This window comes from Erythrolamprus reginae, chromosome 8 (assembly GCF_031021105.1).
Source record: "Erythrolamprus reginae isolate rEryReg1 chromosome 8, rEryReg1.hap1, whole genome shotgun sequence".
In the NCBI taxonomy this organism is placed as follows: domain Eukaryota; kingdom Metazoa; phylum Chordata; class Lepidosauria; order Squamata; family Dipsadidae; genus Erythrolamprus; species Erythrolamprus reginae.
This window is the reverse complement of record NC_091957.1, coordinates 16,960,992-16,982,664: the sequence shown is the minus strand read 5'-3', so window position 1 is coordinate 16,982,664 and position 21,673 is coordinate 16,960,992. Positions and strand designations below refer to the sequence as shown.

At 41.3% G+C, this 21,673-nt stretch overlaps 2 protein-coding genes across 2 annotated transcripts in view; one reads left to right on the top strand and one right to left on the bottom strand.

The window, feature by feature from the left end:
* The window catches only part of ATP10D (ATPase phospholipid transporting 10D (putative)), a 37,678-nt gene extending 18,756 nt beyond the window's left edge, over positions 1-18,922 (top strand). Inside the window, exons 13-23 of the mRNA XM_070759668.1 lie at positions 2,253-2,353; positions 3,472-3,598; positions 3,789-3,973; positions 5,231-5,516; positions 6,159-6,235; positions 10,165-10,290; positions 10,770-10,970; positions 13,581-13,661; positions 15,029-15,133; positions 17,277-17,464; positions 18,793-18,922. Coding sequence (XP_070615769.1) covers positions 2,253-2,353; positions 3,472-3,598; positions 3,789-3,973; positions 5,231-5,516; positions 6,159-6,235; positions 10,165-10,290; positions 10,770-10,970; positions 13,581-13,661; positions 15,029-15,133; positions 17,277-17,464; positions 18,793-18,922 — 1,607 coding nt within the window. The remainder of the gene's footprint in view (positions 1-2,252; positions 2,354-3,471; positions 3,599-3,788; positions 3,974-5,230; positions 5,517-6,158; positions 6,236-10,164; positions 10,291-10,769; positions 10,971-13,580; positions 13,662-15,028; positions 15,134-17,276; positions 17,465-18,792) is intronic.
* Positions 17,766-21,673, bottom strand: part of LOC139171156 (platelet glycoprotein 4-like) — a 35,639-nt gene continuing 31,731 nt past the window's right edge. Inside the window, exons 11-12 of the mRNA XM_070759044.1 lie at positions 21,591-21,645; positions 17,766-20,061 (exon numbers count right to left, since the gene is read on the bottom strand). Coding sequence (XP_070615145.1) covers positions 19,897-20,061; positions 21,591-21,645 — 220 coding nt within the window. The 3' untranslated portion in view covers positions 17,766-19,896. The remainder of the gene's footprint in view (positions 20,062-21,590; positions 21,646-21,673) is intronic.

Genomic DNA, 21,673 nt, shown 5'->3' with positions numbered 1-21,673 from the left:
ACCTTTTTGAGGCTGGGCACATGCGTGGAAGGACGTGTGCGTGTGTGGAAGCGTGCTCACATTTATGGAGCAGCTCTGTGGTGGATAAAAAAGCTTTACGGAGAATCATTAGAACTGCCCAAAAACATAGAAACTAGAAGATTGACGGCAGAAAAAGACCTCCTGGTCCATCAAGTCTACCCTTATACTGTACTACTTCCTGTATTTTATATTAGGATGGATCTATGTTTATCCCAGGCATGTTTAAATTCAGTTCCTGTGGATTTACCAACCACGTCTGCTGGAAGTTTGTTCCAAGCATCTACTACTCTTTCAGGCAAATAATATTTTCCCACGTTGCTTCTGATCTTTCCCCCAACTAACCTCAGATTGTGCCCCTTTGCCCTTGTGTTCACTTTCCTATTAGAAACACTTCTCTCCTGAACCTTATTTAATCTTTTAACATATTTAAATGTTTCGATCATGTCCCCCCTGTTTCCCTTCCGTCCTCCAGACTAGACAGATGGAGTTCATGAAGTCTTTCCTGATCAGTTTGATGCTTAAGACCTTCCACCATTTTTGTAGCCCGTCTTTGGACCCGTTCAATTTGATCCATCTCTTTTTGTAGGTGAGGTCTCCGGAACTGAACACAGTATTATTCCAAATGTGGTCTCACTAGCGCTCTATACAGCGGGATCACAATCTCCCTCTTCCTGCTTGTTATACCTCTAGCTGTGCAGCCAGGCATTCTACTTGCTTTCCCTACCGCCTGACTGCACTGTTTCCCCATTTTGAGACTGTTGGAAATCATGACCCTTAAATCCTCCTCTTCTGAAGTTTTTGCTAATACAGAACTGCCAATATAATACTCAGATTGAGGATTCCTTTTCCCCAGCCACGGACAATATCTTCACATCTCGCTGTTTTAGAACTGTGCACAACATTCTCAGAGATTCTTCTGGCAGAAGATACAGAACAATTAAAACTTGAACCACACATTTCCTGAACAGTTTTTATCCCAAAGCTGCAATTGCACTTAACAACGTACTAGGGGGTCACCATCAGTGAACTGCTGGACAATACGACTTGGTCTGTTGTGTGGATGTTGGATGGTTCAGGTGGGAAATTGTGGTGAGTTGAGCATGTTCTTTCGGATTGTTATGTATGTTGAGATTGGTCTTTGGCATCATACGAATTTCGTTGCACGGGTATACTGTGTATATACATACAATGACAATAAAGTACAGTGGTACCTCTACCTACGAATACCTATACTTACGAACTTTTCTAGAAATGAACCGGGTGTTCAAGACTTTTTTGCTACTTCTCACGAACCATTTTCCACTTACAAACAAGGCAGGGAGAAGCCTCTGTGGGGCCTCTCTAGGAATCTCCTGGGAGGAAACAGGGCCAGAAAATGAGGGGAGAAGCCTCTGTGGGTCCTCTCTAGGAATCTCCTGGGAGAAAACAGGGCCGGAAAAGGTGGGGAGAAGCCTCTGTGGGGCTTCTCTAGGAATCTCCTGGAAGGAAACAGGGCCAGAAAAGGCGGGGAGAAGCCTCCGTGGGGCTTCTCTAGGAATCTCCTGGGAGGAAACAGGGCCTCCACCTTCCCTGTGGTTTCCCCAATCGCACGCATTATTTGCTTTTACATTGATCCCTATGGGAAAAATGGCTTCTTCTTACAAACTTTTCTACTTAAGAACCTTGTCATGGAATGAATTAAGTTCATAAGTAGAGGTATTGCTGTATTTATTTTATTTATTTACAAACCAATAGGGAAGGTAAGTTTATTCCACTCCTGGTAAGGATCCTGCTACCCTAAGACTTCGGTTTTGATTTACAACCACAATGAACTTCAAAATTTCTGTTTTTTTTTAAAAAATATATACTTTTCAGAGTATAAGACACACCTTTCCCCTCAATATTTATAAACACAATATTTGTTAATACATGTGATAACAGCCGAAAGAATAAATATCTGCCCAAACCTAGAAAAATAAACACCATCAGAACAAAAATTTGATTAGAAAAATTTCAGAAGGTGCTGAAATGGACAAAGTTATAAAGGAAATACAAGAAAAAGAGGAAAACAGAATTATTACAAGGTGTGGGCAAGATAGTACGAGTGGAATTTTGCTAAATTCCACATGATTGGGCTGATGTACACTGGAAGCCTCAGGAAGTAAAGATAATAAAAATAAAGGCAATAAATCCCCCACCCAAGTCTAATATGTCTATATATTCTCTGGACCATTTTTTTTCTTTAAATTCAGGCAAAGAGAGATCACCTAGGAAGACAATAGAAGACAGAACCCAGAGGCACTTAAATGATTACGCCAGACAAGGATATCGTACCCTTTGCATCTCTATGAAGGTAATTTCCCGAAATGATTAAGCCTAAAGAATTCACAAAACCTCTCCTTTTTAAAAAACAAAAATTCCTGGTAATGAAAACCTGATCTAAAACCTTTTCCCTAATTTAGAAAAGCCAGCAGCTAGCTAGAGCATAATCGGACTTCCCTGTTTTTTGAGTGTGGTTTAATCCACAGCTGAAAATCATGGATAATGTAGTTATTTTATAGATAATATAGATATAGATATAGATAATATCTTGTACCCATATTGAATGTACGTTTGATCCACGCTGGATCTAGGAGTTGAAGTCCACCGGTTGTAATGTGATGGGCCATAGTTGCCTATCGCTGACCACCTAGTGGACAATTCCTCCTTAATATTGGACTTTGGTCCTTATATTTGGGATAGAGGATTAGATAGATGATCCTCCTCCTCCTCCTCCTTCTTCTTCTCCTTCTTTCTCCTCCTCCTCCTTCTTCTCCTTCTCCTTCTTCTTTCTCCTCCTTCTCCTCCTTCCTCTTCCTCTTCTTCTCCTCCTCTTACTCTTCCTTCTTCCTCTTCATTCTTCCCTCCTTCTCTTCTCCTCCTCCTCCTCCTTTTCTTTCTCCTCCTCGCTCCTTCTCCATCACCATATCTTCTTTTTTTCCCTTCTTTCTCCTTTCTCTTCTCCTCCCTTCCTCTTTCCTTCCTCCTTTTCCTCTTCCTCCTGCTATCTGTACACTCCCTTTCCTTCTAGTACTGATGATGCTCCAAAGTTGGGTCATGAAATGTCTGCAAGAAAACAAACAAGTTCAGATAGCATCAAGTACTGTGCAGTCCTCCTCTTCTTCCTCCCCCTCCTCCTCCTCCTCCTCCTCCTCCTCCTCCTCCTCCTCCTCCTCCTCCTCCTCCTCCTTCCCAACTCTCTGCACGACAGTTATTGCAGAACAATCCAACAACTCAACTACTTAAAAGAAATGTTAAAACATTGCAATCTTTCTTGTTCACGTTTAATTTTTGTCCCTCCTTTTGCATCCTTTCTTTAACGCTTCTATTCCGATGTTTCTTTGATATTAGGTTAAAACTCTTGTCCCTTGTTGCCATTACTATCATTGTAAGGGATGTGTGGTTTTTTTTTTGGGGGGGGGTGTCGTTCAGGTGCTGAGCAATGAAGAATATGAAAAGTGGCTGAAAGGCCAATACATGGCTGAAAGCAGCATAGAAAACAGAGAACAGCTGCTTCTGGAGTCAGCGGAGAGGCTCGAAAATAAATTAACCTTGCTTGGTGAGTTGGAAAGAAAACGTCCTTCCTTCCTTCCTTCCTTCCTTTTTTCACTCCTTCCGTTCTTCTCTCTCTCTCTTTTCTTTCTTTCTCTCTTTAGATTTTTAAAAAAGTTTTATTATTTTAAGATTATTATATATAAAAAATATTGTTTTGAAATAATGAACCTGGCTTTGTTTTCGTTTTTAAATAGGGGCCACTGGAATCGAGGACCGATTGCAAGACGGGGTTCCAGAAACCATAGATGCTCTGCGAAAAGCGGGAATTAATGTTTGGATGCTCACTGGCGATAAAAAAGAGACGGCCATCAACATTGCTTATTCCTGCAAATTGCTGGATGTGTCAGACAAACTTTTCTCCCTCGACAGTGAGGATTTGGTGTGTTGGCAGCTCTTCTGTTTTCTCCAGTAAAGGACTGTTTCCACTCCTACAAATGATACATCTTTGTGGGATTTCAGGGCTGAATGATACGGTCTTTCAGATACAGGATTTACAGCCCAAAATTGACCTGGTTAAGGGAAATATTGGAGAAGCGGGTTTTGACTCGTGTTACAACTTTCTTTGCCACAGTGGTTAAGTGAATCCCTTCAGTTGATAAGTTACTAAGTTGGTTGTTAAGTAAATCTATTTTGTTTTGTTCTATCCTCTATCCTACTCTACATTCTATTCTGCTCTGCACTACTCTACTCTATTTTTCTACTTTACTTTACTCTACTCGGCGATGGGCTACGAGCCGGAACGCTAAATTGCGCTTGCTGCCACGGCTCGTAAGTTCTTGCGGGACCAGCATGATTTTGCTGCTGCACCTGGGAGGTAGCAAAATTGCACCCTTGTTTTGGCGAGGTTTTACCTCCGGCTCCGTGTGCAATTTTGCTATCTCCACAGGTGCAGCAGCAAAATCATGCTGGTCCTGCAACACCTTAGCGCAATTTAGCGTTCCGACTCGTAGCCCACCGTTGATTCTACTCTACTCTATCCTCTACCCTACTCTACCTTACCCTATCTGACTTTAGCCTAGTCTATCCTCTATCCTCTATCCTCTACTCTACTCTATTCTACTCTATTATTCTACTCTAATTTACACAATCCTCTACCCTACTCTACCCTACCGTACCTGACTTTAACCTAGTCTATTCTCTATCCTCTACCCTCTATCCTCTACTCTACTCTACTTTATTGTTATCCTATCCTATTATTTTATTCTATTCTCTATTCTACTGTACTCTACTCTTCTCTTCATCTTCTTCTCTTCTAGTTCTCTTCTTCCCCTTTCTTTCCCTCTTCTGCCCTCCCCTGCCCCCTCCTCTCTTCTCTTACAACAATTGGAGCACCCTTGTAGTCATGTGATCCAAATTTGGATACTTAGCAACACGATGGTTATAACGTCCGTCCACAAGGTCACATTTTACCAGCTTCTGACTAGCCAAGCCAATGGGAAACCTAGCGTCCCTTAACAACCATGTCGCTCCCTTAAAGATCTTGTACAATTGCATGTTATTCACATCATGCTTATATTATGCAGGCAAGGCTGATTTTAAAAATCAATCTGTCCATAAATTGGAATGATTACTTAGAAGTAACCGAACCGGCATAAAACCACATTCTTCTCACCTGGTTTCTCTTTTCCCCAACTAGGAAACCTGTGCGCAAAAGATGAGAAGCTTTTTGGAAGAGATCAACCTAAAAACGCAGAGCCCAAAGGCCCAACAGACCTTAAAAAAAGTGCCTTCGATCAGGAACTTTGCTTTAATCCTAAACGGGCCCACTCTGGAATTTGCTTTGCACAAAAGAGTCCGAAGCACTTTCATGCAGCTGGCGAGGAATGTCCGAGCGGTCATCTGTTGCCGAGCTACACCCCTGCAGAAAAGCAAAATGGTGAAACAAGCCCAGAATGAGCTCCAGGTGATGACATTGGCCATTGGTGAGTTGCGTCTCATGGCAGGAAGGTGTGTGTGTTTGTGTGTGTGTGTGTGTTTGTGTGAGTGAGTGTGTGCAGGCAGAAGTTGCACTTACCGGCCGCTACCAATATGCACTCTGAGACTGCTGCGGGCACGCACATGTCCAGTGGCCGTGAGTGTGCCCGTCGGTGCAAGATTTGGCTCCTGCGCATATGTAGCAAGCGAAATCTCATGCGAGGACGCTCTTGGCGTGGGATGTTGCTGATATTTGCATGGAAGACCTCCAAGATCCCTTCCAAAACTATTTTAATTGATTGATTGATTGATTGATTGATTGAATTGATCTAGTATCTAATGCTTGATCAAGGGCTTGGACTAGAAGACCCCCAAGGTCTCTTCCATCTCTATTTTGATTGATTGATTGATTGAAATGGTCTAGTGTCTCCTGCTTGAGTAGGGGTCGGACTAGAAGACCTCCAAGGTCCCTCCCAACTCTGTTAGGCTACCAGCAAAAGAAAACAGTCCCTGAAGAGACTATTACGAGCCTTCCTGTAACATATTCAGTCGGCCGTCTGTTGTGGATGGTGTGCGAGTGGACTTCCATGGTTGTGTATTAACTGCTGTAGGTTTCTGCGATGCCCTGATGGTGTTTTTCTGCTTTGAAGGTGACGGAGCCAATGATGTTAGTATGATTCAGGTGGCTAACATTGGAATTGGCATTTCTGGGCAAGAAGGAATGCAGGTAGGTGAAATAAACAGAGCTAGGCGCTCGGAATCTTCATAGTTTATTGTTTAAGCTACAGGAGTAACATTGTCTCACCAGCCGTTATAACATAATTGGCGAAGAAAGCAAACGGCTCTGGGCTTCCCGCCCAAAGCAAACGGCCCTTTGGCTTCCCACCCAAAGTAACTGACAGTAATTCAAATCTCCCGCTCAGCAAACAACCAACCAGTATCCAGTATTTAAATCCAAAACTATTTGCATATTAGTCATTGCATATTCAACACCCCTCCCCTCTTAGTTCAGTAAAAGGTTAATCAGTAAGCCATGTGACAAAATCGTCCAATCGACTGGGTCTGCGCACCTCCCCTTCTGACCTGCGCAGATCAGTCAAGTCCTGGAGATCGGGGGAAGAGGAGGTCGGTTCGTCAGCGACTTAGCTGACTGTTCCTGGCCTGCTCGGTGGGACGGACCCATGTGTTGAGTCCGCAGACATGCTGCCGGCCTCCTCGGGAGCCGCTCCTGCAACGCTGGAAAATCCCAGTGGTTTGATAAGTACAAGTCTATATCTATGTTTCCCGCTTCGTGGTGTACTTGTTGGCTTGTCTGTCAGTTGGTACTCCCTGTGGGGAGTGAAGCGGTACAGTTTTGATTAAGGTCCACAGTTTGTTGTTGGAGGTTGCCGGTTCCAGGAGCCTCCTTAAATGATCAATGTGCCGTTTCCATGTGCAGCCATCCTCTAAAAGAACAGAGTGTGTTTTTGGAGCAGTTTGTTGTACAATAGACCCCTTAAGCCAGTTTAACCCTCCGTCAAACCTTTTGGCAAACACAGTCTGACCAACATACATAGTTCTCTCAGGGGATACATGTACATTTCTATTATTTTCACAGTATGATGGGTGTAATCTATCCAAAGGGGATCTTAGTTTCCTCCCCATTAGCAGTTCAGCTGGGCTTTTGTTAGTTACTGAATTTGGGGTGATGTGCTGTGTGAGGAGAAATTGATCAAGGCGCTCTTGTATTTCACCTGGGCTTGATCTCCTTAATGCCTCTTTGGCAACTCTAATGTATCTTTCCGCCAATCCATTGGCCCAGAGGGAATAAGGGGAAATGAGCGCATGTCTAATGCCCAACTGGTCTAAGAAAAGTTCCATTTGTCTGGAGGTAAATTGTGGCCCATTATCTGATACCACCACATCTGGGCACCTGTGGATTGCAAACAATCGACGCAAGGCTTTGATGGTGGCCATTGCTATTATCTCTACCCACTTAGAATAGACATCAGCTACACTACCAAAAGGGAATGAGACTCTATTGGGCCTGCGTAATCTATGTGAATTCTGGACCAAGGCCCTTTTGGTGTTTCCCATTCTACTGGGGAGGTTTTAGGGGGGTTTGGTCTGGATTCTTGGTAGGGGTCACATTTGGCTACCCATTTTTCAATGTCTGAATCTAGGCCTGGCCACCACAAATGTCCTCTGGCTAGGCTCTTCATACGTACTATTCCAGGGTGGCCCCTATGCAGCATCTCTATGCAGCATCTGTTCCTCAAGATGGAGGGAATTACAACTCTGTAATATACATAATATACATCCCCTCAAATATGATAACTCTTGTTGTTTGTTTTTAAAATCCCTGGTGGCTTCATCTGCAATTTCGCCAGGCCACCCTCTTAAAATATAATTTGCAGCCCTCTGTAATATTGGGTCCTTCCTGGTATTTTCAGCAACTTCTTTGGCCGTGGTTACTGGGTTTTCATCCAGTTCAACTAATAATATATCACAAACTGGAGCAGGGTCCTCTCCGTCTTAGGGAATTGGGCACCTGCTCAGGCCATCTGAGTGGTTGCTTTCCTTCTCCCCTTTATAGCCTGCTAAAAAAATGGTCCATCTAATTAACCTGGGTGACATAAAAGGAGTGGGTTTATTTTCTGCTAGCATCCCTAACAATGGTTTATGGTCAGTTACCAATTCAAAGGAGCGTCCAAAATTGTAGTTGTGAAATTTCTTCACCCCAGCCAAGAGGGCCAGAGCTTCTTTGTCCAATTGGCTGTAATTTCTTTCTGCTCCTGAAAGTGTTCTAGAAAAATATGCTATTGGGGCCTCTGTGCCATTTGGCAAGATGTGAGCTAGCACAGCTCCCACCCCATACTGAGAAGCATCGCAGGTTAACCTTACTGGTAACCTTGTGCTGTATTGAACCACTACGCTCTTTGATGATAGTAATTCTTTTACTTGGATAAAGGCTAGGTGTTCTGCTTTCCCCCAAGTCCATGGTGTTCCTTTCTGGAGTAGTCTGTGGAGTGGTTCAGCTACTGTGGCCTTCTGTTTCAAAAAAACAGAATAAAAGTTTAGGAGTCTTAAAAATGCTTGGAGCTCTGTTTTATTTTGTGGCTCAGGGGCTTCCTGTATTGCCTTTATTTTATCTTGTGTGGGGTGTATTCCCTCACTATCAATGCGATAACCCAAGAATTCCACACTATCAGTTCCCCAAACGCACTTGTCTGCCTTGATTTTAAGGCCTTTCTGTTGAAATCTTATTCTCTGATTTAATTGATTTTAGTTCTCTCCTGAGATTAATATGTCATCAAAATATGGTATGGTCCCTTTAAGGTTAGAGAGTAATCTCTCCATCAGGCTCTGAAATATACCTGGGGCTATGCTAACCCCAAATTGTAATCTTGTGCACTTGAAAACACCCCTGTGAGTCACTATTGTTTGCGCTAGCGCTGTGTTTTCATCCACTGGCAGTTGCTGATATGCCTGTGCTAAATCCAGCTTGGCGAATACTCTCCCTTCCCCCAGCTAATGGAGCAACTGTTGTACCATGGGGATTGTATAGGAATGGTGTTGTAATGCCTTATTTAAGGTTGATTTGTAGTCAGCACATACTCTCAAGGATCCATCAGGCTTTAAGGGTGTGACTATTGGGGCATGGTCAACAGGCACTAAAATGCCTTGGGCAATCAATTTATCAATCTGTTGGTCTAATTTAGGCAATAAGGGTAAGGGGACTCTACGAGGTTTAAGTCTCACTGGGGGTATTTTGGGATCCAATGAAAAGGAAATAGGTGGTCCCTTATACGATCCTAATGTGGTGTTAAAAACTTCAGGAAATTCTCGAACAAAGTCTGCATAAGCAATTTCTGATATCTTGTTAAGCCCAGTTACTTGTATACCCAAAGGTGTCATCCACTGTAATCCCAAAAGCGTGTGTCTAGCCCCTGAGACCACTATTAAAGGCAAGTTACATTGTACATTTTTAAAAGAAACAGGCACTATGGCTTTACCCAGTATTGGAATAGCCCCCCCTAAAAGTCTCGTATTAAAGCAGTTACAGGCTCCAAATGAGCCTTTTGTATAGCCGGCATATACAGTTTGAGTTTTTCCCATGGCATAATTGAATATTTAGATCCCGTGTCTAATTCCATTTGGCACGGGTGATTGTTAATGTGCACCGGGACAATTATTTTACTAGAGGCGCATGCTGTGGTACTATTAATTGTGTAGTCAGAGTTACCTCGGATGTAATCCCGGTTTGTGCTCCCGGTGGTTCTGGAGTAGTTCCCGGCTGCAAAACGCGGAGGGCAATTTTCTCTTGTTTGCCAGGTAGTGCCTTGTTGGCGGGGGTGGAGGTGGTGGTGGTCGCTGAGTCGGAGGAAAATCGTTGGAAAAAACGGCTCTGGGCTATTGTTCTTATACCCCTTTGGCTTCCCGCCCAAAGTAACTGACAGCAATTCAAATCTCCCACTCAGCAAACAACAAATCAGTATCCAGTATTTAAATCCCAAACTATTTGCATATTAGTTATTGCATATTCAACAGTAGGTACACGACAATCACCCACCCCCCCGAGAGACATGCCACCCATGTCTTAATTCTCCAATGCATCTAGTCCTCAACTTACAACTCCACATCACTATATATGTCTCTTTATATGTCTCTTTGCAGGCTGTCTTAGCGAGTGACTTCGCCATTTCTCAGTTCCGGCATTTGCGAAAGCTACTCTTTGTCCACGGCCACTGGTATTACACCCGCCTGGCTAACATGATCCTCTATTTCTTTTACAAGAATTTGGTAGGTTTGGCTCCCAGCGGATACCCCGACTTTTAAGAGGGTGGGGAGAAGGCATTGAAAGGAGGCGAGGGGTTAGTGGGTTCAGATTGACAAGAGGCTTATGAAGCGCTGAGAAATGCAATGAATTAAAAACAAAATCAATAATTAGAAACAAAGTCAGAGGCTGGCCAGGGTGGTGGCAACACACCTTCTGTCTCAGGTTAAAGGTTATTGTGTCAATAATCTCTCTCTCTCTCTCTCTCTTTTTCTCCACCCACTCATGTGTCTGTCTAGCCATCCATCCATCCACCCACCCACACATCCATCCATCATCTCTCTCTTTTTTCCCCATCCATCCACCCACCCACTAAACATAGAAGATTTGCATTCTTGCCTGTATTTCTGTACTCTGAAGTCCATTAAATTTCTTCCCAGCATACATGTGTGGTGGTTCCCACAACACATTTGTCCTCCTTTCTTTCTTTTTTAAATCATTGCAGGCATACGTCAATCTCCTGTTCTGGTATCAATTCTTTTGTGGGTTTTCAGGAACCCCCATGATTGATTATTGGAGTCTGATTTTCTTCAACCTTCTCTTCACCTCCCTGCCGCCCATCATTTACGGGGTTTTAGATAAAGACATTTCTGCAGAAACCCTCATGAGCCAGCCAGAACTTTACAAAGCAAGTCAGAAAAACAAGGTATTTATTTTGGGAGGCTTGGTTCAATTGCTTCGATTTATTTGTTCCCGGTCCCACATTCTGTTCTGTCCAGCCTGGTTAATTTCCAGTAATTAATCCCCAATGAAGACTGGAAAGCAAAATCACTATGTATATTTGTCTACCTTATTTTTCAGAGTACAAAATGCACCGGAATATAAGACACACCTTAGTTTTTGGGGAGGAAAATAGGGAAAAGAATCTGCTTACCAGTTATTCATCTGGCTATTCGTCCTTAGCCAGCACATTATTTTATCCCCTGGTTAGGGCTTTAAAAAAACATTATTCAGAGAGAGTAACAAGGAAAGAGCTTGCAAGCCAGTAAGAGCTGGGAGCATCATTAGCACCTGGATAAAAACATTCAGAGCAAGTAGAGCAATGGAAAAAACCCTGCAAAGACTTAGGGCTTGGAAAACATTCTTCGCAGAGAGTAACAATGAAAAAGCTTGCAAGCCGGTAAGAGCTAGGAACATTGTGGGTAGCACAGGGGATAGAGTGCAGTACTGCAGGCCACTAAAGCTGACTGCTAGATCTGCAGGTCAGCAGTTCAAATCTCACCACCGGCTCAAGGTTGACTCAGCCTTCCATCCTTCCAAGGTGGGTAAAATGAGAACCCGGATTGTGGGGGCAATATGCTGGCTCATTTTAAAAAAAAAACTGCTATTGCTAACATGTTGTAAGATGCCCTGAGTCTAAGGAGAAGGGCAGCACAATTTTTTTAAAAAATAAATAAATAAATCGTTAGCACCTGGTTAGGGCTGGAAGGAAACTTATTCAGAGCAAGTTAGAGCAATGGAAAAAACCCTGCAAAGACTTAGGGCTTGGCAAACATTCTTCGCAGAGAGAAACAATGAAAGAGCCTGCAAGGTAAGAGCTGGGAAGATCATTAGCAGCTAGATGGGCTGAAAAAAGAGCTACATTCAGTGTATAAGACACACCCAAATTATCAACCTCTTTTAGGGAGGAAAAAGGTGCATCTTATACTCCGAAAAATACGGTTATCTACAAAGAAATGTGCTGGAAATAGCAATCAAATCATGGGAATACATACTATACTGGTTGGGATTTCAATATATGTTTCAATGAATGTTTGGATGGTGTTACTTTAAGAGCTAGGCTGCAATCAGCTATATAAGGGAGACGTGCTGCTCTCTGTTGCCAGTTATTCTGTTGCCTTGCATTGTATTGTTGGTTGTTGGTGTATATATGCTGGTTAGTACTGATGTTATATTGCTGTGTGCTAAGTTATTGATGTTTACTAAGATATAGCTATGTGCTAATACTGCTGTGTAATAATAAGAGTATATACTATATCACTGTGTACTAAGTGGAATATGCTACATTGCTGTGTTTTAAATAAGAGGATATACTATGTTGCTGTGTTTTAAATGGTATATGTATTTGTTGTGTGCTAATAAGGGAATATATTATATTGCTGTGTATTAATTGGTCTAATGTACTTTCTGTGTGCTAATACTATACTATATCGCTTTGTGCTAAATATTGTTATATTTTATATGTAATTGCTGTGTGTTAAATGGTATTGCTATGTGCTAAATGGTATGGAACTTCAGATCGTGCAGAATGCAGCTGCAAGAGCAATCATGGGCTTCCCCAGGTATGCCCATGCTACACCAGCACTCCGCAGTCTGCATTGGTTGCTGATCAGTTTCCGGTCACAATCAAAGTGTTGGTTATGACCTATAAAGCCCTTCATGGCATCGGACCAGATTATCTCCGGGAGCGCCTTCTGCTACACGAATCCCAGCGACCGATTAGGTCCCACAGAGTTGGCCTTCTCCAAGGTCCCATCGATGAACCAATGTCATCTGGCGGGACCCAGGGGAAGAGCCTTCTCTGTGGCAGCCCTGACCCTCTGGAATCAACTCCCCCCGGAGGTTAGGATTGCCCCCACCCTCCTTGCTTTTCACAAACTCCTCAAGGTCCACCTCTGCCGTCAGGCATGGTGAAATTGATTCCCCTGGGCCATTTCCACTTTATGTATGGTATGTATGAGATGTATGATTGCTTTTATGTTAAGGGTTTTAAACTGTTTTAAATATTGGATTTGTACTGTTTTCTTGTTGTGAGCCTCTCCGAGTCCTCAGAGAGGGGCGGCACACAAATCTAATAAATAATAATAATAATAATAATAATAATAATAATAATAACACTCTTTTTGGAATTAAGTGTTCTAACATTGGTAAGCCCAGAGTGAAATGCTAACAGTCCGACTGCCAAGAGTCCACTGTTATCAGTTGAGTTTAGAGCAGTTTGTATCTGTTGTGTGCTTGTGTGTTGTTGTGGTTGAAGCTGAAGTAGTCCTTGACAGGAAGGACATTGTAGCAGATGATTACGCTTAGGTCGTGGTTTAAGATGACATATTTCTAAGCTTTCTAAACTTGAGTCTAGTTGCGAAGGAGATTCTGTTGCGAATGGAGGAGTGGAGGGCTCTTCTCATAAAGTAACTTTAGACATTTTCTAGGATGTTTATGTCTGAAATATGGTGTGGATTCCAGACAGATGAGCTGTATTTGAGGATTCAAATGTAAGCAGCCTGGTTTTTTTCTCTATTTTATTTTGTTCTTTCAGCCCTATGTGGGGATAGCCTTTGCAATGAACTTGGTGGACGCATTTTACCAAAGCCTGGTTTGCTTTTTTATCTGCTACTTCGTAAGTATTTTAAAGTATATACAAATTCCTTGTATGTCCAATCACACTTGGCCAATAAATAATTCTATTCCATTCTATTATAAAATCGGCTACCACCTTGCATTTAGTGACGGGCATTGAAAAAGTGATTTAGGAACGTTTTCACACTGATCACCATTGTAGCAGCATCCCACATAGTCACCTGATCCAAATTCAGACTCATGATGGTCACAGTGTCTCAGTCTTACGACCGTCTGACAATGGGGATTCACCTGATTCACTTAACGACAATGTTACTGATTGAACATCGGCAGTGATTCCCTTCACAATACTAGCAAGGAAGGCTATAAAATGGAGCAAAACTCACATAACAATAATTTTGTTAGTAACAGAATTAAAGTTATATATATATATATTAAATAGTGCACACTCATTTTACAGGTTTATTAGTATGAAACATTAGAGCTGGAATCAACATTAGGAAATTTTGTATAAAAAGAACCAACTCCCCCCAGAGATTCGCACTGCCCCCACCCTCCTTGCCTTCCGAAAGAGCTTAAGAGGCTGATTCTGTAAACCGCTTAGAGAGGGCTGTAAAAGCACTATGAAGCGGTTTATAAGTCTAAATGCTATTGCTGCTACTATCATAGCATAGCGCAATATTAAACAAATTTATTTATTTTATTTATTTTATTTATTTAATTGGATTTGTATGCCGCATCTCTCTGAGGACTCGGGGCAGCTCTCAGCATACATAAAAACAGAACAATAATGTAAATCCAATTAATACTACAATTTAAAAACAATTAAAAGAAAAACTTATCGACCAAACATTCAACAATCATACTTAAAGTATTCAGTTGTCAGGGGGAAGAACTAAAAGTCCCAAGCCTGGCAGCAAAGATGAGTTTTTAAGCTCAATTCATCTTTGCCACCATGCTTGGGACTTTTAGTTCTTCTAAAGTTAGTCCTCGGAGAGGGTCGGCATACAAATCCAATTAAATAAATAAAATACATTAAATAAATAAACAAATTCGTTTAATATTGCGCTATGCTATGATAGCAGTAGCAATAGTATTTAGACTTATAAACCATTTCATAGTGCTTTTACAGCCCTCTCTAAGCGGTTTACAGAATCAGCCTGTTGCCCCCAACAATCTGGGTTCTTATTTGGTCCATCTCGGAAGGATGGAAGTCTGAGTCAACCTTGAGCTGGTGGTGGGATTTGAACTGCTGAACTATAGCTAGCAGTCAGCTGAAGGAGCCTGCAGTGCTGCACTCTAATCACTCCGCCACCCCGGTTCTGATCTCAATTTGCAGGGTGTCATTTTTAATATATAAAAGATAAAATATCTATTTTTGATGGCGATACAACGATTCCTTGGCAGACATTACAAGATTCCGATATAGATGTCTATTCTTTTGGAAATCGTTTGAATACCATCATGCTCTTTATAATATTACTGCATCTTCTGATTGAAAGCAAAAATGTGGTGAGTATCTTACGTATTTCTATTCTTTTCATTTTTCTTTTTATTTTAAGTTTTGATAAACTAACGACGATGGGTAAAAGTTAAAAAAATTGACAAGCACCGAGCTACTCTAAAGTCTATTCTGAATAAAATACCTGTTTTTAGACCACATTTAAAACAGGGAAATAAAATTCCCTTTCATGGCACTTAATATTAATTGTCATTTGAAGACAAATTCCAGTACCTGAGAGACAGGTCATAAAGCTGTCACATATTTATATCTTGTTAAGAGAAATTGTCTTGGCAGCCTTTCATTATGGGATTTTTAAAAAACCCTGTTTATTATAAAACACTCAAAAATCATTTATTTCTAACTTTTACTCCAATGTCGGGTAAGGAAACCTATTTATTTCTCGGTGGGACATAAGCAAACTTAAAACATGCTGATTAGAATTGTACATTGCTATAGATGCAGCACTAATACAAAAAAAATCATTCATTTTGCAATCTTAGCTTCTTGAGGGAGATGCAGAATGGAACTGAAAAGGGACCTTGGAGGTCTTCTAGTCCAACCCCCTACCATTTCAATCAATCCATCAATCAATCAATCAATCAATCAACCAATCACTCAGAATAGAGCTGGAATGGACTTTGGAGGTCTTCTACTCTAGCCCCCTACTCAAGCAGGAGAACCAATCAATCAATCAATCAATCAGAATAGAGCTGGAATGGACTTTGGAGGTCTTCAGTCCCCTACTCAAGCAGGAGACTTTACTAGACAATATCTATCCATCTCTCTCTCTCTCTCTTCTATCTATCTATCTATCTATCTATCTATCTATCTATCTATCTATCTATCTATCTATCTATCAGAATGGAGCTAGAAGGGACTTTGGAGGCCTTCTAGTCCAACCCCCTGCTCAAGCAGGAGACCCTAGACCATTTCAGAGGAATGGTTGTCCAATCTCTTCTTAAAAGCGTCCAGTGATGGAGCACCCACAACTTCTGGTGGCAAACTGGTCCCCTGGTTATTGTATCTAGGAAGTTCAAGGGAGAATTTGGGAAAGCGATTAGTCTCTCTGAATGCCTAATCAGTTGAGATTAATAATCCCAGCCAATCCTTCCATGCATGAACCCTTCCAAAAATGGCATAGCGTCTCCTGCTATTGGACTAGATGACCTACAAGGTCCCTTCCAACTCTTATCAACCTGAAAACAGAAGCAGATCTGATCGAATGAAAATTTGTAACATTCTGTTAGGGGAAGGTTTGGTAGGAAAGGTTTGCCTATTTGCGGATGACTCTAAAGTGTGCAATAGGGTTGATATTCCGAAGGCATCTGTAATATGGCAAATGATTTAGGTTTACTAGATAAATGGTCAAAGCAATGGAACCTGCATTTTAATGTTTCCAAATGTAAAATAATGCACTTGGGGAAAAGGAATCTTCAATCTGAGTATTGTATTGGCAGTTCTGTGTTAGCAAAAACTTCAGAAGAGAAGGATTTAGGGGTAGAGATTTCTGACAGTCTCAAAATGGGTGAACAGTGTAGTAGGGCGGTAGGAAAAGCAAGTAGGATGCTTGGCTGCATAGCTAGAGGTAGAACAAGCAGGAAGAGGGAGATTGTGATCCCGTTGTATAGAGCGCTGGTGAGACCACATTTGGAATACTGTGTTCAGTTCTGGAGACCTCATCTACAAAAAGATATTGACAAAATTGAATGGGCCCAAAGACGGGCTACAAGAATGGTGGAAGGTGTTAAGTATAAAACTTGTCAGGAAAGACTTAATAAACTCAATCCGTATATCTGGAGGACAGAAAGAAAAGCAGGGACATGATCGAAACATTTAAATATGTTAAAGGGTTAAATAAGGTTCAGGGGGGATGTGTTTTTAATAGGAAAGTGAACACAAGAACAAGGAAGCACAATCTGAGGTGAGCTGGGGAAAAGATCAGAAGCAACATGAGAAAATATGACTTGACTGAAAGAGTAGTAGATGCTTGGTTGGTCAATCCACAGTCACTGAATCTAAACATGCCTGGGATAAACATAGATCCATCCTAAAATAAAATACAGAAATAGTATAAGGGCAGACTAGATGGACCAGGAGGTCTTTTTCTGCTGTCAATCTTCTTTGTTTCTTCTTTTTTAAAATTTGTTTCAGACTATTATACATTTCTCTGTTTTTGCCGGGAGCATCTTATCCTATTTCTTCGTTCTTGGGCTTCTGGGAGCTTTCTGCGTCCTCTGCAACCCACCAGCAAATCCGTACTGGATTATCCAGAGGCAATTAAAGAATCCAACGTTTTATTTAGACTTCATGATTGCAATCACCCTGGCTTTGCTTCCGAGGTACTTTATTAATTTTAACCTCCCTAAATTTGCCACCTTGCTTTTTCCTCACGCTGTATCTCTCATCTAGTTGAGAGGAGCAAGAATTTACTTTCAAAGTTTTTTCCAGGGAATTTGGCATGGGGAAAATGGAATTCTTGCCTTCATTTACTTCTGAGTTGGGTAAAGGAGTGCATGAAACACCCTGTTATACAATCCTCCCTCTAGCAAATCTCAAATCCTCCCTCCTTCGCTGCAATGTGTAGGCGATCTTGATTGATGACCACAATTGTGCCCAAAACATAAGCTGCTAAGTGAGAAATTTATTTATTGATTGATTTTATTGATTTGCTTGTTAAACATGTACAAGATAGCCAGGCATAAATATAGTCATTTTATTTATTTGTTTGTTTGTTTCTTTTGTCAAGTACATATTGGTGGTATACAAAGATATAACAATGTTTATATACATGATACTACTAAGAGAGAAACATTAGGACAGGGGACGGAAGGCACGCTGGTGCACTTATGCACACCCCTTACTGACCTCTTAGGAATTGGGTGAGGTCAATAGTGGATAGCCTAAGGGTGAAGTTTTGGGAGGGTTTGGTGATGATACTACAGAGTCAGATAGTGAGTTCCATGCATCAACTACTCGGTTACTAAAGTCGTATTTCCTGCAGTCAAGTTTAGAGCGGTTTACATTAAATTTGTATCCGTTGTGTGCTCATGTGTTGTTGTGGTTGAAGCTGAAGTAGTCGTTGACAGGAAGGACATTGTAGCAGATGATTTTATGGGCTATGCTTAGGTCGTGGTTTAAAGCAACATAGTTCTAAGTTTCTAAACTGAGGATTGTGAGCCTAGTTGCATAGGGTATTCTATTGCGAGTGGAGGAGTGGAGGGCTCTTCTGGTAAAATATCTCTGGACATTTTCTAGGGTGTTTATGTCCGAAATGCGGTGGGGTTCCAGACAGATGAGCTGTATTGTGGGCATGAACATGTGGGCATGAGCGAAGGAAATGAATACAAATCAATGGGGAGAGTAGGACAGGGATGTTAGGCACGCTGCTGGCGTAAGTGACGACTTTTTTTGACTTTCCTTGTTAAGCCAAAACATGCTAAATTTAGCCACTTGGTTATTTTACCGAATCCCACAGAGAACCTGTTGCTAACTTTATCCGTGTGATGTCCACTTAAAACGTCGGCAAGAAAACTTGTAAAACGGAGCAAAGCTCGCTTAGGAAATGTTTTCGCTTAGCGACATGGAATTGGGGCTCGATTGTGGTCATAATCCTAAGACTTCCTGTATAATTTAACCCCGATTGCTTGAATATTTCATTTCTTTTTAGGTTCCTGTTCCGGGTCATCGAAACTACTGTGTTCCCAAGTCCATTATTACAAGCCAGGATTCGTGAGCGTCAAAGACATTCACAAGAAAAGGATGGACATCAAACACGTATCAGGTTCAAAAAAAAATGAAGTGTCCAAGTGACAATATATTAAAATTTGTCTTTCTCAGATTATGTTTGATTTTCATGAATATTCTGGGTATTTTCAAACACTGTGCTTCCGTGATGATTATGAAAATAACACAAGATATTATTTTATGATGATAGGGTTAACTTTTGAAAAAGAATACTGCATGCTATACCTATTTAGGAGGGAACAGAATTAGAATTATTAGAATTAGAATAGAGTAATAGAATACAATACAATGAATAATAAAGTATAGAATTGGAATAGAATGAATAATAAAATATGGAATGAATAGAATAGAACAGAATAAAATAGAATTAGAATAGAGTAATAGAATAAAATAGATAATAAAATATAGAAGTAGAATGGAATAGAATAAAATATAGAATTAATAGAACAGTAGAATTAGAATGCAATAAAATAGAATAGAATGAATAATAAAATATAGCATTAGAATAGAACAAAACAACAGAACCGAACCGTAGAAATGAAACGAAAAGAAGTGAAACAGGATTGGAAGGGATATTGGAGGTTTTCTAATCCAACTCATTTATTTACCAGTAGGTATCTTTCTCCTTTCTCTGTTTATAAACAGGAACTGATGTTTGCAGTCTTATTTGACTTGTATGCAGTGATGGGTTGCTGCAGGTGTGTGTGTGTGTGTGTGCAGTAGGGATAGTACATTTATGTGCTATTTATTGAATACTTAATAGTTTTTTTTATTGTCCTTCCTTCTCTAGTACCTTAGCCCTGCACAACTGCAGTCTTTCCAAACTTCCGCAATCACTCACAAACTTTGAAAATCTGGCTGGGTGTGATGCTCACATAGAATATTATCATTTATCTGGAATGTTTCCTGTTCTTTCCCTCTTTTCTCGCGACACACAATTTTTAGGGTCCCATGGAACCATAGAATCTGGTGGAACAGAGAGGCCTTACAGACCAGCAGATTAATTAAATTCTAAACCTGGCTTCACTCATTTCGGATTCCCCCCTTTGCGAATGAAAAAAGCAAATAGGAATCCCAGGAACATCACAGAACCAACAATCATGAGTGCCCATTGAAGGAAGTGCAGCAACTTGACCTTGTTGGTCACTTTGGATCGGAAAAATTCTGCTTTCTCATCACTGACGATAGCCGACTGGAGAAAGAAAAAAAAGGAAGGAAAGAAGGAAAAGAAAGAAAAAAGGAAAAGAAAGAAAGGAAGGAAGAGAATGGACGGGAAGGAAGGAAGTAAAAGAAGAAGGAAAAGAAAGTAAGAAGAAAGAGGAAGGAAGGAAGGAAGGAAGAAAGAAAGAAGGAATGGGATGGAATGGAATGGAATGGAAAGGAGGGGATGGAAGGGGAAGGAAGGAAGGAAGAAAGGAAAAAGTAAAGGAGGAAGGAATAAAAGGGGAAGGAAAGAAGGAAGAGAAAGGAGGAAGGAAAGGAAGGAAGGAAGAGAAAGGAAACAAACAAACAAACAAATTAGTATTTTTCAGCATCATTTCAGCCTGATAATACAGCCTGAATATACAGCAATGCGATTATTAATACAATTAATCCAGGTGATGCGGTGGCCTAGAGATGGAGCTCAGGCCTCACAATCAGGAGGCTGTGAGTTCAATCCTAGGTAGAGGCAAATATTTATCTCTCTGGCCACACTGAGAATTTATCTGCTGAACAAAACTCTGCATTGGTGACAGGGAAAGGCAGACGGCCAGTAAACACTCTGCTAGCTCCATTCAATTGCCCAGGTCCACCTTGCGAGGGATTTTGGGGTAATTAGAACATAACATAAGAACATAAGAGCCCTGCTGAATCAGGCCAAAGCCCATCGTGTCCAGCATTCTGTGTCACAGTGGCCCACAATTGTCCATGGGGATCTTGAGTAGAAAGAGAAGGCAAACCCCTCCCTTTCCCTGGATCCCCAACAAATGGGACCCAGGGGAACCCTGCCTGCCTCCACCAACATAGAGGCGGCACTTGGACATCCCTTTCAATAACTATCTATGATACACTCAGCATCCCTGAGTCTGTCTAAACCTGCCTTGAAGCTATCCAGGCTGACATCTGTCACAACCTCTTCTGGAAGGGAATTCCATCAACCAAGGGCCCTCTGGGTGAATAAATGTTTCCCTTTATTTGTCCTTGCTTTTTTACCTGTGAGTTTTAGGGAGGGCCCCCTCATCCTAGTATTGTGTGATAAAGAAAAGAATTTTTCTCTATCCACCTTTTCTATCCCATGCATGATTTTATACACTTCAATCAAGTCACCCCTTAAATTAAATAATGGTGATGATTAATGCAAATTATTCCCTCTGTGTTTAACAACATGTCTCTCCTCTCATGCCCCAAATTGCAATTCAGTCATTGATGCGTTTCCATCCGTTGTTTCTTGTCCTGCCTTCAGATGCTTTGGAGAATAAGTTGACCCCTTCCTCTTCTTTGTAGCATACCCTCAAATACTGGAAGACTGCTATCGTGTACCCTGCTTCTTCTTTTTTCTAGACTGGCCAGACCCAAACTCTCTGTAACCGTTCTTCTCTTTGGCCCTCCCTGGTGATCATTGCCAGACTTTCTTTGCTGATTTTTTATTTATTTACTTGATTCGATCCACGGGGATCCCAGGTGTATTTTGAAGAGTCAAACTTAAAAAAAAAGGAACAATGCCAACTCGAACCTACTAACCTCATTCAGCCACAAAACAGGGAAATAAAAACGATGTTGGACTTTTTGTAGTGCTCTGCAGAAAATAAAGAAAGAAAAAAGAA